This window comes from Urtica dioica, chromosome 4 (genome assembly GCF_054948205.1).
Source record: "Urtica dioica subsp. dioica isolate 48M chromosome 4, U.dioica_male_clone48M_v1_H2, whole genome shotgun sequence".
Lineage (NCBI taxonomy): Eukaryota > Viridiplantae > Streptophyta > Magnoliopsida > Rosales > Urticaceae > Urtica > Urtica dioica.
Window position 1 is genome coordinate 1,965,283 of NC_142759.1, and position 10,043 is coordinate 1,975,325.

The 10,043-nt window shown below is 39.2% G+C and overlaps 2 protein-coding genes across 2 annotated transcripts; one reads left to right on the forward strand and one right to left on the reverse strand.

The window, feature by feature from the left end:
• The first annotated feature begins 491 nt into the window (after positions 1-491).
• Positions 492-3,634, forward strand: BT4 (BTB and TAZ domain protein 4). Its single transcript, XM_089613707.1, has 6 exons — positions 492-892; positions 1,520-1,747; positions 1,848-1,987; positions 2,104-2,413; positions 2,590-2,906; positions 3,337-3,634. Exons 2-6 carry the CDS (start codon positions 1,535-1,537, stop codon positions 3,470-3,472), a joined length of 1,116 nt encoding a protein of 371 aa, XP_089469833.1. The 5' UTR covers positions 492-892; positions 1,520-1,534; the 3' UTR covers positions 3,473-3,634.
• Positions 3,635-5,591: 1,957 nt separating this feature from the next.
• On the reverse strand, positions 5,592-9,480 carry FH6 (formin homolog 6). Its single transcript, XM_089611436.1, has 4 exons — positions 7,817-9,480; positions 7,520-7,725; positions 6,594-6,835; positions 5,592-6,507 (listed from the first exon to the last, which is right to left on the reverse strand). The coding sequence occupies exons 1-4, from the start codon at positions 9,256-9,258 to the stop codon at positions 5,695-5,697; spliced, it is 2,703 nt and encodes a 900-aa protein (XP_089467562.1). The 5' UTR covers positions 9,259-9,480; the 3' UTR covers positions 5,592-5,694.
• Between the last annotated feature and the right edge of the window lie 563 nt (positions 9,481-10,043).

Sequence of the window (10,043 nt, forward strand, 5' to 3'; positions counted from 1 at the left end):
ATACATTACATATATGTACACACACATTATTTCCCAAAATATTAAATGGTTCGACAAAGAAAAAATCTCATCCCATTCCCATATTAGGGTATTTTTGTCATTTAAACGATAATATACGTAAAGTTTTAAAAAAGAAGGAGTAGAAAAAATCTCTTCCCATATTTCCCGTTCTTTTGAATATAGCAAAAAAAAAAGGGTATTTTTGTCATTTAATCGGTAATATACGTGTAGTTCTAAATAATACTAAAAGAACACGTTACGAGTGAAATGAAACGAGAGTTGAGAGAAGTATTCGGACTCGGCCGCGAACACGCGAAACGCGTATCAAACCCAGACAAAGCAAAGCAAAAAAAGAAACAATTTTTTATTTTGCTTATTTATTTAAATTATTATTTTCTATCTGTGGCTACGTGTGTCCGAGTCAGCAAATATCCTTTTTATATAAAATCCAATGACGCTTCTTTCTATCTCTCTCTCTCTTCTCAATCTCATCTCATCTGTCTTTTTTTTTTCAATACAGGGACTATCATTTCTCTGTATTTTGTGCTTATATAGCAAAGCCAGACATATTCGAGCAGTCACATATACATATACCTCTATATATAATATAATAACAGCACGATCGTCTCTTTGCTCTGATCGTAACAGTACCAACTGAAATCCGGACCAGAGAGATTAATTTGTCCGTTATTTCGATCGGATTCAGAGTCATCCAATCAAACATCTGATATATATCCACAGCAAAACGTTGAACCAGTTTTTGGTAGCAGAAGATTCAATACAATACATTATCTTGTTTGGATAAATAAGACGAGCTCTTGTTCGTTAATATATTGCAACTCAAGACTGGTTCTGGATTTTGATCTTCATATAAAAACACATTAATAAAAAGGTTTGTTTTCTTCTAATCTCTTTCTGTTGCGAAATTCATCATTTTTTTTTTCTTTTTATTAATTTGATGATATATGGATTTTATTTCCTTAATTGTTTGATTAGAACTAATCCATTCTTATTAGGATAAGAGAAAAAAACAACACGTCTCTAAGTAGTTTGTTGACTTATAAGCAAAGTAATATATTGTCTTTTATTTGTTCATAAAGCTTGAACCAGGACTCCAAGACAAAAATCTCAAAAACTCTTTTTTTTTGGGGGGTAAAATATATTCGGTATACGGTGAAGTTTTAATTTCACATCTAACTATAGCACGTTTTATATGTTATTAATTATTAAAGTTGTTGCTTGCAATGCATGAAAGCGACTCATAGGAAAATAAGGTACGCCTGTAGGGCTTTTGGAGAAAATTTATTTTGGCCACATTCAAACATTTTTCAAAGCTTTTTTTGCTCATTTAATTTAGAGAGTTTATGAACCGTCCATTTTTATTTAGAGTTTCAGACATCTTTTGCTATAAAAACAAAAAAGATATCAAGAGCTTGATACATACTGAGAAAGAAGTACACAAGCAAGACTAAAATAATAATAATAAAAATCTGTTTTTATTTTTTTTATTTCCTAGCAGAGATCAGAAACCAATATGAAGATGGAAAGCGCCGCCGAGAGAAATGTCCCGGTCCCACCGCCGATGCCCACGCCGTCAACCAGCTATGGTGACAGGTCATCATCATTGCGGGATGCCACGTCAGCGGCACAAGACTCGTGGGACCGCCTTTTCGACGAGGCTTACAGAGCCGATGTGGAAATCCGGACCGAGGGCAATGGCCTCATCTATGCACATGCTAGCATTCTTGTAAGTTTTTTTTAGTGTGTATCTCAATTTAAAATAGAGTTGAGATTTGTTCTTTTTTTTTATGATAAAGGTTGATTTTTTTTTATATGATTTCTTGCAGGGCACGGCATCTCCAGTGATGAAGGGATTGCTAAAGCAATCGAGAAAGATCGGCCCGAATAATCGCCGGAAATCGATCTCTATTCTCGGTGTTCCACAAGAAGCCGTCCGAGTCTTCATTCGATTCTTGTACTCTTCGCGGTAAAAAAAAAAATTCACCATATTTTTTTTCCGCTTTCTTGACCGCCAAGATAAAAAAAGAAAAAAAGAAGGCAATTTCAAAATTTATAATAATTTTGTGGCTATTTATTTTGCAGTTATGAGAAGGAAGACATGGAAGAACTCAATTTGAATCTTCTAGTGCTATCGCACGTGTACATGGTTCCTCGGCTCAAAGCCGAGTGCGAAAAAAGCCTCGAGAGTCCTGGATCGCTCAGTGTTGAGAACGTCGTCGACGTTTTTCAACTCGCATTGCTGTGCGACGCTCCAAGGCTCGGGTTTATTTGCCACCGCATGATCGTCCGTGGCCTCAAATCGGTGGAGGCCACCGATGGGTGGTCCGCGATGAAGGAGAGCCACCCGATTTTGGAGAAGAGGATCCTTGAATCCGCGGCCGAAGAAACCAATGTAAGCATACCTCTTTTTCCCACTCTTTTGTGTTAAAATTTGGAGAAGACTCAACAGCAAAAAATAGAGGGTAACTGTGACATGCTGCTCCGAGTTAAGGAAAGATTTTAGCAGGTTGAGTTAAAAAAAAAGCAGAGTATATTTTGCTAATTTTTTTATTTATTTTTGGTACACAGAGGAAGAACGAGACAATGCGAAGAAGGAAGGAACGGAAAGTGTACTTGCAACTGAGAGACGCGATGGAGGCTTTGGTGCACATTTGCAGAGACGGTTGCAAAACGATAGGGCCTCAAGGGAAGGAGCTAAAGGAGAGCCACGAAGCGTGTCGATTCTCTGAGGCTTGCAAAGGGCTCGAGTCACTCGTGAGACACCTGGCTGGCTGCAAATTGCGGGCCCCGGGCGGCTGCGTTCACTGCAAGAGGATGTGGCAGCTCTTGGAGCTCCACTCTAGGCTTTGTGCCCAATCCAACTCTTGCAATGTTCCCTTGTGTAGGTGTGTGAATTTTTTTTTTTTTTTTTTTTTTTTTTTTCTGTGAAGTTTTATCCTTAGAATCTCTTTTTTTTTCGGAGGGTGCGAACGCCTAAAAAATATCAAAAATTTAGTAATTAAATGAAAATTTGAGGGGGATTTTTGTTATTATTGAAACTAACGAGTTTTCATATATGTATTTTAAATTTCTCTAAAAAAAATTAGGAAATTCCACGACTACGGAGTTTTGGAAAATCGAGTCATCGGTTAATCATTGATAAGAACCTTTGATAGCACATAAAAAAAATGAGAAACTATATAAGGGTCAGAAGAAGGAGAGAAAAGTTTAGTGTCAAATCTGAAAATTTTGATGTAATTAGTTTTTTTTGTTGTTGTTGTTTTAGAAATTTGAGCAAGTTATGCTAAAATGTGTTGTTTATTTTTTCTTTTTCAGGAAATTTAAGGAGAAGATTAAGAAACAGAGTAAGAAAGAGGAGATTAAGTGGAGGGTATTAGTGAAGAAGATTTTAAGAGCAAATGCTATATCTGGAAGACCATTTTTTTCTTGGGCAGATCCAATTTCTTGCTAGATATAAATATATTAATATATATTATGTTCGAAGCCTCTTATTTTTGTCTTCTTACATAGTATTAGTGTAGCTCGATCAAGGATAGATTTATCATTGCCTGTATTGTTAGCTAAATTCTTTATATTGATACATTATTTAGAATCAAATCTCTCTCTCTCTCTCTATATATATATATATATAATCAGATTTAATTTTTTTTTCTCTAAGCATATGAACAATGCTGTCCAGTTTTGTATTCACCAAAATATCTGTTATGAATAAAACTTGAGAAATCGATATACTGATAATTTGTGATAAATTACATACTAATATGAAGAACAGATAAATGAAAATGAAGATTATACTGAAAATAAATAACAGATCTAATAGTATTAAAAAAGGATCTTATTACTGTTACCAGAATAATTGCTCTCTTACACATCAATGAATATGAAGATTATAGTATATTATTTATACAAGTGGGTGGCTACTGAAAGAACGAATCAAAGTAAAGTGAGAAAAATTATTCAGTCATATCATATAATAGATGAATCATGATTGTATATGTGTCGGTGATTTAGATGTAGATATATAATAGTACTATAGTAGTACTTACACTATTTTGTATTTTTTTATAATGAAAAAAACTAATCAGTTGATGTAGTTATTATTACAGTACCAAAGCTCAGTTTTTTTTTACTCTTTCAATTAAAGAGAGACTAGACTTTATGAAAACCAATTTTTAATTTAATGAAAAATATCTGATCTCAATCTTTCTGTTGTAACTTGTAGGCACAATCGACAAAAGAAAAATCATTTTCATATTTAATTTATTTGCGATCGCCTTTACACTACAAATGGACGGATTACAATATTTGGGAGACCAATTTCAATGAATGTCAATTTCACTCATCAATTGGCCTCTTTTTTTTTTTTTCTTCATGTTAGCAACACAACGAGAAGGACAACGAAGGCTAACGTTGTTTCACGTGTTATTTATGAATATTTGTCTTCATATGAACCACAATAAGACTCCATGGTTTTCTTTAATGCTCATTCAGTTGAGATTAATTGGAAATATCTAAGATGATAGTGATTATGTCTTTGCTTAATTCTCATTCATTAATGAACGAAGAACAAAAGAGATTCTTATATACTTATCAATGGTAAACTAAAAGTATATAATAGTAACTTGTGACATTAAATTTATCTTCTTTTTCTTTTTATTTAAAAAAAAAAACCTCCACAGAAACAGCAAAAGAAACTCCAATAATGTTTTATTCTTATTTCAAATTTCAATATGTCCCTTGGGATTCCTGTCTATTTGCATGTGGCAATATTAGTAATTACTGTCGTGGTCAGTCGACAAGTGTTACATATGAGAGAAAAAAAGAAGAAAAATGACCGTTTATTTATATTCTGCTCATGGGCATGGCATCTAACTCTACTGTACTTTTCACCCTTTTTTTTCCTTCTTCTTCTCTTTACTGTGAAGTTCTATGAATTAAAAGGTTTGTTTTTCTTGCTAGTGGTTCTATCTTTACTATCATCCAAAGTTGTGCCCAGTTGGGTTACAGTTGTTTTCTCTTAGTACTAGACTAGTGTGTGTGTGATGATAATAGCCCATTTCGTTCCTTTTTGTTCACACATTTTTATTCTCTTATTTTATTGCTCTTCTATCTTTTACTTTTTCATAAAGTAGTTTATTTAGAGTTTGGCTAACCCTACGCTTTACATTCTCTCTAGCTTCACTACGCTAATTTTATTTCTTCTTTCTTTCTGTTTGACCTCAACTTTTTTTTTTTCCTTCAGTTTTTTTGTTTTTGTTTACGGGGATAAATTTCAAGACTAACGTCCTGATACAGATAAGACAATAATGGCTGAAAAAATAGCCCAATTATTAATATAATGAATGATGAAACAAATACAGAGCTCTCAGCATAACGTCCTGATCTAAATGAAATAATATATATATAAAACCTATATAAGAGGAAAACCTCCCCCAAAAAAAGAAGAGTCAAAATGCCATTTACCGTAAAAAGTGATAAATAAAAAATTATTACTATAGTTTTCTTTCTAAACCTTATCTGGCTCTCTCTCTTCTCAAATTACAAAATAGTTAATTCAGGTAAAAATATAAACCCCCCTCTTTAGCAAGCAAATGAGCGTTTGTTTCTCCAGGGTCACCTCACCATGTGCATTTTTCTTTAAATATTCACATTTAATAGTATGTATAATTATTTTCAAGGTGACAAACTCTCATCATCATCATCGTCGGAACTCGAATCATCACGCCTAACATTATACCTGTTAAGCACCGGCAACGAGGCCGTGGCCGATATCCTGAACGATCTCGCGGACCCCACCACCGTCCGATCCTGCATTCTTCCGACCTCCTTGCAGACCTGATCGAGAATCGCGAGAAAGTCGCGGACGATCACGAAGATCCTCAACGGGTGAGCCACTTCCTTCACCGCGTCCCCGTGGAAGTACTCGGTCACCTCTTTCACGAGGCTCAGCGCTCTTCGCTCGTACGCTTTTACCGCCGCGATCTCTTCCCCGGCCTCCCTCAGGAACGCCTTCATCGAGCCGAAGAACTTCCCATTGTTGTTGTTGGTGTTGAGCGTCGAGTCGGGCTTTGTCTCGTGGGCCATGACGAGCCCGACTCGCTCGAGCCCGCTCTCGAGCTTCGTCACGTAGCTGGCGAGGACGTCGGAGTCCATTCCCGCGGCCTTCTTCACGTTCCCGAGGTCCCGGCTCAGGCCCGCCACGACCTGCAAGCCTTGCTTCCTGAAATCCTCCTCCTTCATTCTGGTCGAGGCTTGGTTCTCGGGCTTGGAATCGCCTTCGGACCGGATTATCTCTTGGACCACGAAGTGGAGGAGCGTGGTTTTTCCGTCCGTGCCCTTTATGTCCACCAGTTTCAAGAGGGTTTCGAGCTTGAAAGATTTAGCGTCTCCTCTGTTGGTTCCGACGTTCATCCGGTTTCCTGTTCTGAGGACGGCTTCGAGGAGTTTGAGAAACAGTCGACTGTTTTTCAGCTCTTCGCTCGCTTCCTGGGAAATGAAATAAGCAGTGAGAATTTCATTGCATATAAGTCATGTCAAAAAGCTTTGGTTATTCGCTATGTATAGAGATATACCTCTAGGGTTTCAAAAGACTTCCGTAAGTATTTCACTTCGGTGTCGAAGTTGGCTCTGTATAGCATTGCTTCTACTCTTTTGAAGGCAAATGGGATACTGAGCACTGCTTTTAGAAAGCGTTCTGCAGAGCCTAATTTCGTGGGATCGCCTTCGTAGTCTCGAAGTTTAATCTCTTCTTCCTTTGTTGGAGCCATCTTTACCAGAGTTTCCAAAAGCTCAGGACCTAATCCTTCAGGGTTACCTATATTTTCAGGAAGATTATTATTAATAATGTTAGTTTTCAATGATCAAGGAACTTTGGGTGCAAACGGAAGGAATGTGTACACATTAAGATTCTTATAGTTTATTGGCCTTTTTAAGGAAAGAGATTGTTATCACCTAAATTTTAGCGTGCTCACATTAAGTAATCATATAGGGAGACAATGGAATTTTATTAATGGAAAAAAGGATGAGGAATGAGTAATACTTGAAAACAATTGGGGACATAGCTGAATGTTTAACGAAAAGCTTGGTATAAGCAAAAAATGGCAAAGAATCAAAATCTAATAGCGTCCTTTAAAGAGGGTAAGCAAAACTATATGTTGGAACATCCACATCATTCTACAGAACACAGACTACACGCTCTTTCCAAATTTTATATGACAGTGTCGTTTAATCTCATCAGTTGTTTACCAGATGCCATAACGCAATATACCTCAAATGGTTCTTCAAAATGATGTGTAATCAATTATGCTGCTGAACAGTAATGTGAAATGATGATTGATAATGACTTTGCATTGAAGATGTTCCCAACTACAATTCCGGTTTTGATGACTTGTTTCATCTCATTAGGAAACCGATTTTTTAAGCATAAAATCCGTATTTGCACCGACTAAAAGAAAACTTAGACAAAATTATAATGAATTAATTGGAGTAGACCGTTTACCATCCAATAGGGCCTCGGTGACCTCGTCCCGGGTCACATTCAGAGCTCTCAAAAGAATGGCTATGTTCTGGGATTTCTTTGGGTCCAAAACCCTGTTTTCTTGCTCAACCGGAGGGAGAACAGACCTTCTAGTCGTGGAACTCTCTTTTGGAGCCGAATTTGCCGAATTCGCCCCAAACAGAGACTCCATCATATCCTCATTCAATCTGCAATGACACAAGATTCATCAAAAACGAAATTTTTAGGGAAATTTCAGAAAATCCAAATTTTGATAATAAAAAAAGGTTCTCTACTTACTGAAACGAGCTCGCCTTGAGCTGGTCCCAGACTGTGGCTCGGTCCGAGGTCGCGCGAACTTTGTCCCAATGCAGAGGCTTCAACTTGGGCTTTGCTCCGCCAGAATCATCGGCCACTGCGTCGAAACCTTCCTCTTTATCTTTGGCTTTGTCTTCGTCGATGCCGCTCTGAGCCTCGGTCTCGGATTTAACGGCTCCAAACTCCAGCACAGTTTTCGGAACCGACGCCCATGTTTTCCTCGCTGGAGGAGCTCCATTGGGCCTCGGGGTTATAGCCGGAGCCGGCTTCAATGGCAGCACCAATCCAGGAAGCGGAGGCGGCGGCGGTGGTGGCGGCGGCGGCGGCGGCGGAGGAGGAGGAGGAGGAACGGAGATTCTGGCCATATGTGGCGGCGGCGAGTTTTTTGCAGATTGAACTCGCGCCAAATTCGCCACCGACGGCGGAGGACCGGTAAATTTCGGCGCGAGAATCACCTCCGGCGGCGCAGGAGGCGTGTGACTATGAGCGATCTTGGTCGAGTGGCCGGAGAATCGCGACTTCGGCGAAGTTCGTTTGGAATGAGGAACGGCCATCACAGAAGGAACGAAATTCCTAACGGAACCGTTTCCATTTCCGTTTCCGTTAGCGTTGCCGTTAGCGCTCTGGCGCGAGACCGGAGTGTAGTAGTAGCTATCGTCGTAGCTCACGGAGGAGCCCTGAGGCGAGTGAAACGCCGTGTCTCGGCTCTCCTCGTCGTCCTCGTCTTCGGAAGAATTCGCACTCCTCGGCGGCGGCTGCAGCGGCGGCTTAGCCAGCGGCGGCAGAGGCTGGAGCTCCGGACTCGGCCGGTACCGATCCGATCGCTTTATCGAGTCAAGCTTCCGGTACGGCGATTTACTCGCCGGAGCCACTTCTCCGGCATTGTCGTTCATCGACGCTCGGCTTGGCTCCACGGTTCCGATGTATAGGAAGCTCGATGGCGGCGCGGCTCTGGACTCCTCCGCCGCCGCGCCGCGAACCGGGCCTTCCTCGCCGACGAGCTTCTGCTCCTCCGACGGATGCCTAGCGCGGTGGCGGTAGAGGAAGAACGCGAGAGCCGAGAGCATTCCTAGGGTCACGATTCCGACAGAGATCGCGATAGCGACCTTCTTGATCGGCTTCTGTGGCTGCGTCGCCGTAGGAATCGGCACCGCCGCATTGGAATTCGTACTCGACGGAGTCTGATTTTGGCTCTGATCCGGCGACGATTGTCCGTCCGGAAGCTCGTGGAAGAAAGGCTGGTCCGGCGTCGCCGGCGGCGGCGGAGACGGAGCAGCAGGCGGAACCGGCGGCGGCGATGAGCTCTCCGGAAACAGTGGTTGGTGAAGAATCCGGCGGTGGAGATCGTCGACGGAGGTCGAATCGGCAACAATGGCGGTGAAATGGAGGACCAAAAGAAGCGTGAGAAGTCGAAGTGATATCATCGTGATGAGTCTCTCTTGTTAGTCAGACTTCTCATCCAATTCATTTCTCTTTCCTCTATATTAGTCTTTTTTTTTTGGGTACTTAATTTCTTTTGGAGAGAGAAAAGAATATGACTTAAGTGATCGATGACTGTGTTGTGTGTGTATTTTGTATTTGGTGAAGCTTCTTTCTTTTTCTGATGAGATCTGTAAATACCACAGAGACACAGCCGCATTTTTTCTTTTCCTTTCGCTTTTACTTCTTTATAAATATATAATATTTAATCAAATAGACTTAAACTTAATCTTTTAGTCCAATATTTGCTATTCGTGTCTAAAAACTTATGTGTTTTTGGCAATTTGGTTCTTAAATTTGTTTTCTTATCAATTTTAGTCTCTAAAACTTATATAGCGACTTTTCCATAATTTTTATTCAATTTTGTACTCGATATATTCGTGTGAAATTGCTATTATTGTTTCTTAATGCTAAGAAGCAAATTCAAGGGGAAGTAACGGAAGTTATTAAAAGTTATGGTTCCGATGTATTAATTTAACCCAACTTGATTTAACCTAGTTGAAGTATCGTTTTTGTAGTTAACAGTATAAGAAGAAACTTTTCCAATAATATTTTGTAAGTGCAAAAAAATTATCAGAATGCATGTCTTTCGTTTATTTTTGTTACTCATTGATATTGTTATTTTTTAATTAAAAAATTATGAAAAGTTAATATTATTTTCATTTAAGAGTTGATAATATTTTCATTTTTTAAAATTATATAATCGAAAGTTATTAGAAGCATGAAAATA